Below are 7,144 nucleotides of genomic sequence, written 5' to 3'. Positions count from 1 at the left end.
AAATACTTATACACAGATAATTTAAATGAAGTACTAAAAAATATTTAAAATTCATTAATTTGTGGTAACCGTACAAATATAAATTTAGTCTTTAACATTGTTTTCATTACAAGTTGTCGTTAAGAGTTATTGTTTTGATAACGTTGCTGATTGTTTTACTGATCTACATCTAAGAATACTGACCGTAAATGCTTTTCATTTGTATCGTCAACACAAATATTAAGGGGGTATAAGATGTTATTACTAATCGTCATCATTATTAATTTAAAACAAATTGTAGTAAATAACACAAAGAAAAATAATTCACATTTAAAATAAATGTATTTTGGATATTGTCTAGGAGCCATTTAAGTAAATCATAACTTAAAATTGCATAATTAAAACAAATGTGATCAATAATACGTTCTTATACTTTGTTCACGTTTGTACAAACATTTATAAGGTAGAAAAAAAACCCACATGATGCTATTATAAAAGACGTGAATGATGAAGCAGTACATAAGTTACTATGTGTTTATAAATTATTGTTAATTATGTAATAAATACCTATTTAATACAACACAAAAATGTTTTCATGTATGGGGATTTTTTCATGATTCATAAAAACATAGCTATACACACTTCGCTGATGTACACCTACGTTTGTGGCCGACTGTTATACATATTATGTAATACAAAAAATTAAGTACATTACGGTACGATTTGAATCTGTATCAGTTAATTTTAATACTTAGACTATCTACGAATTGCAAATCGTTTTAATAAATAAAATAGCACACAATTGTTAAAGAAATTTAATTACAGATTTATTCTGTTGACAATAAATAACTTACCTACTAGTTTTATACATAAATAAATTAATCTTATATTATGCACTTAAAATTCTTAAAAAATAAGTTACAATAGAAAATATCCAAAAATTCTAAGTAATTCATTTTATATTTTTTTTCATATTTAGGTAAAAACAATCCTACTTTTATCTTGTATAAATTTATACAAATATCTAAATAAATATATTTCCACCTGGTAACCACTTATGCCAAAATCAACATCATTTATATTACACTGATTATAATTACAATATATCTACAATCAAACCTATCGGTTTATGACCTGATTCACAAGTTCTAAGTACTTAAATGCAATTCGTCACATAAATGTATAAGCCGACAAAATACAAAAAGTCAAACTGTAATTAATGCTCCCAAATAAATGGTAATAAAATGAGGAGGTACTTCTCACATTAGCTGTTTAAAACGATAATTACCAAATATAATTTACGTGAAATTTGAGAAATAATGTACTTACATGTTGTACATAAAATAATTTATTAAAAAAAATATCCTATTTTACAAGTTTCAAGTAGAAATAGAACCTTATTAAGGTTAATATAGCACAAAGATTGGTTACCGCCCTACAAATATATTTGTAGCCTTTGGATATTTGCAACTTATAAATCATGTGCTTAGAGTTGAGGACAGACCATGTTTTCAAGGTTTTTTATGATATCTAATAATTATAATTTTAATATTGATAAATTTATTAAAAGTATTTGCTGGTGAGGCCTTAGATATTATGTTTTAATTTATTATATATATAAGGCAAGTTTTGATATTAGTTATCCATACCCGATACTCAGCAATCTCCAGGAATCGCATTGCTTCTTTCTTTGGACAGACAAATCGCAAGAACTATACAGTCTCGAAAAGATTATATTGATCGGCTAAATAGAGTGAACAAATCATAACCACTGTGCGTTGCAATTAACCTCGTCCATGGTAGAACCAGACGGACGGGGCTAATCGACTCGGTCTACTGTGGTCACAATCCTAATTATTAAGAGAATGACTGGATGATGAATGTATATTTTCCGATACTATAATCCCAAAGAAAAATACATCTAATGACTTAGAGAGGTTTAGCTCATTTAGAACACTATGTTAATTTACATAAGCTCCATACTCCTCCATCCCATTTCCATTGTACCCATAATGCAAATGAGCCATTTCTGCATCCCTACCTTTGAATGAATTGTGGTTTTTAAATGCATTAAGGACAATGAGTAACAAAGCCAATTTTCCAACCATAAGGGATTTAAATAACATAAATTTCAACATGCCCAAAAACAAAGGAACAATAGCTGATTGTAGTACGAAGGGCATGATAAATAACGGCAGAAGATTTTCCAACAGCTTCTTTTGTTTCTTCCGACCTGAAACGAGAAATCATATTCGTATGTTAGTACTTATTTTAATCTCAATGAAAGTCAAAAACAATATTTTGTATAAGTCTGCATCTCTGAGGTCCGGATTTTCCATCTTTGCCGCAGTGCTCTCTCGAACCAATAACTCTCAAGAGTCCCTAGAGATTTGGTTATGACGTTTCCTTGCCGTAAATGGGCTGGTATTCGATTTTTACCATTGAATTTAACAGTAGGTTTTCAGGAGTAACCTCAGGGAGTGACATCGTTAATATCCGTCCTGAATAAGACTATGTACATTTATTACCCAAGCTAACCAAATCACATATGTATAGAGAAGATTGTAACAATCGAAGTATTTTTATAATTCATTAATAAGAAATTGAATGAGTTAAACATATTAGTCATTGTTCGTGGGTAGTAACTATGAAATAATCGGTCTCAAACACCTGCATAAACATAAGTTATAACTACAGATATTTCGAATATCAAAACCTCGGCCCCTCATTTTATAGCTGGCTTATCACCCACTATGCGAAAGAAGCTACAGCCATCTATAGGGTCACGTAGTTATCACCCGTTGTCATTAAGGCTAACGGCTACAAAAGAATGGACGTATGTGACACAGCAACTACAGAATGTGCAACAAAAACAACTATTACCCCAATTCATTTGAAATTGAGAATGTAATGTTTCGAAGCATTTCACTGATATATTCTTATTAAAACATTTCTGTGAAAACTGAGACCGACGCACCCACGATGGATGTAGGTAATAGTTATAAAATAACTTTAACTTTTATTTTGCCTGCGGCTGCGCCCGTCTGAAGAATTTTATCCAGGATAAAGATTTTCCCCGTATAAAAAATAGCGTATAACACTCATGTATAATGTTGCTTCCTATAAGTGAAAAAAAATTAAAATTGGTTTCGAAGTTACAGAGATAAGCGCGTTTAAATAAACAAACTCCTCGGCTTTATATTATATACTAGCTTCCGCCCGCAGCTTCGCCCGTGTGGATTTCGGACTTCAAAAATGGAGGAGGTGCTCAATTTGTCGGGATGTTTTTTAATGTATGGTGGTATGCAGGTGGTCCGATTGTCCGGTTAGAGTCTGATGATGGGATCCTGGTGAAATCGAAGGAACTTTTAACCATTAAAGTTGCATACGCGACGGAAGCTTAAAAAATGGAGTAACTTCTCCCGTTTTCCCAACATTTCCCTTCACTGCTCTGCTCCTATTAATTGTAGCGTGATGAAAAGTATACTATAACCAGCTCAGGAGTATGAAAAATAATTGTAGCAAGTTTCGTTACAATCCGTCGAGTAGTTTTTGTTTCTATAACGGTTATACAGACAGACAGACAAAAATTTTACTAATTGCATTTTTGGCATCAGTATCGATCTCTAATCACCCCCTGATAGTTATTTTGGAAATATATTTCATGTACAGAATTGACCTCTCTACAGATTTATTATAAGTATAGATAATCACGTATAACTTAAGGAATGTACATAATGAGCAACCAATTAGTAAGGTAAGTAGGGTAATATTTTAATTACTCTTCTATGCAGAATTGAAATCATACCGCCATTTCAGATTCTTTGTTCAAAACTTTTGATCTTTTTATGCAAGTGTAACAGAAATCTGGCGCAACGAATTTTTACGTTCACTTTCATTCCGATGCCGTTGGTTAGGCGAGTTGATGGGTGTTCGGCATTTGATACCTTGTCTATAAACACCGCTCGATGCTCTGATTGTTTAGTATGTCGTTCACATCTTCCCTACTTTCACGTAATGGATTTCTTTTTACGAAATTCAACTACAGTCCGTTTGTGTCACAAACCACATATTTTGATAAACGTAATTGAAAATGAAAATAAAAATGAGCACTGCTCACGCTCACCATAACGTTGCCCTCCGAATATATTAAAATTAAATACCTACCATTATTAAAAGCAGTGAAAGCCTAGTTGGTTGTGGAACGGACTGCCGAGACGAATGTCCGCAGGTTCAAATCCCAACGGCACACACCTCTGATTTTTCTAAAAAATATTTGTGTATTCTTTGTGAATTATCGCTTGCTTTAACGGTGAAGGAAAACATCGTGAAGAAACCTGCATACCTGAGAAGTTCTCTATAGGAATTTCGAGGGTGTCTGAAAGTCTACCAATCCGCAATAGGCCAGCGTGGTGGACTAAGGCCTAATTCCTCTCAGTAGTAGAGGAGGCCCGTGCTCAGCAGTGGGCAAGTATATAATACAGGGCTGATATTATTATTATTAATAAAACATCCAGGATTCGACTTCCAACCTGATAATCCCCCAATGTCCTTATAACTATCAACTATATTCATATAATATCATTACGTATTAATATATACACCGAATTTATAGTGAGAACAAATTATACCTACGGGTATTTGGTCCGATAACAAATTTATTATTTTTAAAACAAAATTTATATTGGAGCAACAAATCACGACAGGTTTAGTGCAATGTAGTGCTTTATATCTAGGGTAGTTTTGATTGATTATTGAACATGGATTTAACGCGACATTTAAACATAAAAACACACGCGCTGAGACTTGAATCCACCGTATAAATGTTTAAGTTACATTAATGAGAGCCCTTAAGCGTATCATTACAATAAATCGATTAGGGGTTTTTGCAACACCACACCCGAACCCAAAGCAATTAACATTTTCGGATTACACACATCTTTAATCGATGATCAAACCCACAGTTAAAAGGCAAAAAAATGCGCGCTTTTACTCTCTTTATACGAAGGGAGTTTTATTAATATACAGAAATATTAATTATAATTATATTTCATTCAAAAGTCACTGAAAACATTATGTTTATTTATCTTTGGAAATAAAAAAGTTAACTATGGATACGGCAAAATCATTTTAGCTTTTATAAAATGATATTTTATTAGTAGGAACGCAATTTCCCATAACAACCGTGTAATTTGAAATGGCAAGATGCACAAAACGTGAGAAGTTGTAAAATAAATAACCAATACTTAGCGACTAAGGAGTCGCTGTTGTTATAATGTAACTAATTATTTTAATCCCACTCCCTTCTCTTCTAATTTTTATACACAATAGAAATCTGCTATAAGTATAATATAATAATATTGTTTCTGCTCTCGTTAAGTTATGTTTTGTTTGAGTTGATCATGTAGGATTATTATACTCTCTTGAGCCCCTGACTTAATGTGATGCTTGTTTATGGTACTTCCTAGTTTATATTAAGCTAGGTATAATAAATATTTAAATTTAAATTATTAGGTAGTGATATTCACGTTTTGTAAACTGATTTAAATAATACATCACTTGGATATGTAAAAAATTTAAAAAATAAAGATGTAATTTAAGAAGGTTTATAATGACTTATGTAATTCAGGCAGATTGGCTAAAGAGCATCTATGAATAATTTTTCATTATTTCGTTCAACATGTACGGATTTACGAGCAAAGACGAAAACAAAATCTTCACTATACAAGTGCTTATTTAATGTTATACATAATATATTCACCGTCATTTTAAAATCACACATCTTAGTGATCGTAGTAGTACGTGAAATTTAGTTGCCTTATCACGAGTTCTCATTTATTGTTCACAACATTCATATTAATGATTATAAAAAAATATGATTATTTTATAATATTGGTATTTTTTTAAAAGCTATTATTGATTTTGAAATTTTCGGTACCAAAACGACTATAAAGTCACGGTGTATTACTGAAAAAAATAAACCAAAACTAGTTATTTTTTTTTCGAGTTACTGCATTCACTGGTTATAAATGAATACTTGAGAAAGTTAAACACGTGAGGGATGCCTTGGTTTAAATTTCAAAATAAAGAATCCTGCTTCCTTGTCAATAATATTGCAAATTAGCATCAAGCAGGTTTTAAATTGTTTAGGTATAACATACTTCAAATCTTAAATTAGGTTTTCAAAACTACTCTACAGGCATTTCCACGAGAAAATTTAATCGGCACAAAATAAATATCTGGAATAGTTTATGCATGTTATTATGCGTGCATCGTAAATAATAATAAGATTAGTTACCTTCCACCACACCATTATCCGTTAAAATTTCGAAAGACAACAGTTTGGCCGTATCATTTCCCCTCGGTATTTTCACGGACACTCCATCAAACAGTTTAACTTTTTTCGTCTCAATGTCATGGTTGACAGTGTTTTGCACACTTGCTGAACAATTAGGGGTTAAAATCGAACAGAACCAGAATACGAGTACAAGTTGCGGTGCGTACATTCTGCCGGTCGTTTTGGCAGTGCAGCCGTGCGCTTGCGCCCCTCCACGTGATATTATGGACTGAGCATTCCAAGCTTGGTCTGATAGGCTATAGACCGCGATGGGAAATTCTTATTAATCAATAATTCGTTTGATATTATACAACTCACCTATCGTAATATTACCATAAATCTTTATTCGGTAATCAAATATTTTAAGCGAAATATCGTCTCTGTTGCCATGCCACAATAAAAGTATCTACCAAAATATAGTATATTAAGTTTTTATTAACTATATGTATGTACATATTTACTATTAAAAGGTAAAATTAGGTAAACATTTTACATATTTCCATTTTATACATTTCTATCAAATCTGCATGCTCCTCCTACTTAATCCCACATATTAATTAATTAGAGCGTATCAATGTGCTTCATTGAGCTTTTATAAGAGAAAAACGCAATTACTACCTATCTCATTGTGATTGGAATTAATCATTTACTTAGTACTTGTTATTGAATTTTTTATACCTAGTATATATAATAGTCAAAAATATTATTTTATTTTTTGTGATATATTTATATAATAACAAAGATTTTACATATATGTGACACTAGGTGTTGCTCCCAGTTTCTCATGGCTGAAAAACTTTTCTCGAAATCAAACAAAATTCCCTAAAT

At 31.7% G+C, this 7,144-nt stretch overlaps 1 protein-coding gene across 1 annotated transcript; it reads right to left on the bottom strand.

Moving 5' to 3' along the window:
• Positions 1-780: 780 nt before the first annotated feature.
• Positions 781-6,531, bottom strand: LOC115450909. The gene is made up of 2 exons (XM_030179074.1): positions 6,278-6,531; positions 781-2,212 (listed from the first exon to the last, which is right to left on the bottom strand). Exons 1-2 carry the CDS (start codon positions 6,483-6,485, stop codon positions 1,941-1,943), a joined length of 480 nt encoding a protein of 159 aa, XP_030034934.1. The 5' UTR covers positions 6,486-6,531; the 3' UTR covers positions 781-1,940.
• Between the last annotated feature and the right edge of the window lie 613 nt (positions 6,532-7,144).

Source organism: Manduca sexta, chromosome 24 (assembly GCF_014839805.1).
Source record: "Manduca sexta isolate Smith_Timp_Sample1 chromosome 24, JHU_Msex_v1.0, whole genome shotgun sequence".
In the NCBI taxonomy this organism is placed as follows: Eukaryota; Metazoa; Arthropoda; class Insecta; order Lepidoptera; family Sphingidae; genus Manduca; species Manduca sexta.
This window is presented reverse-complemented; position numbering and strand designations above follow the sequence as displayed.

What these genes read in the sequence shown, in the direction of transcription:
- LOC115450909 (XM_030179074.1), bottom strand. Translation starts at nt 6,485, where the DNA reads ATGTACGCACCGCAACTTGTACTCGTATTCTGGTTCTGTTCGATTTTA. An exon ending in GGATAATGGTGTGGTGGAAG is followed by an intron (nt 2,213 to 6,277) that starts GTAACTAATCTT and finishes TTCTCGTTTCAG; the next exon opens with GTCGGAAGAAACAAAAGAAG.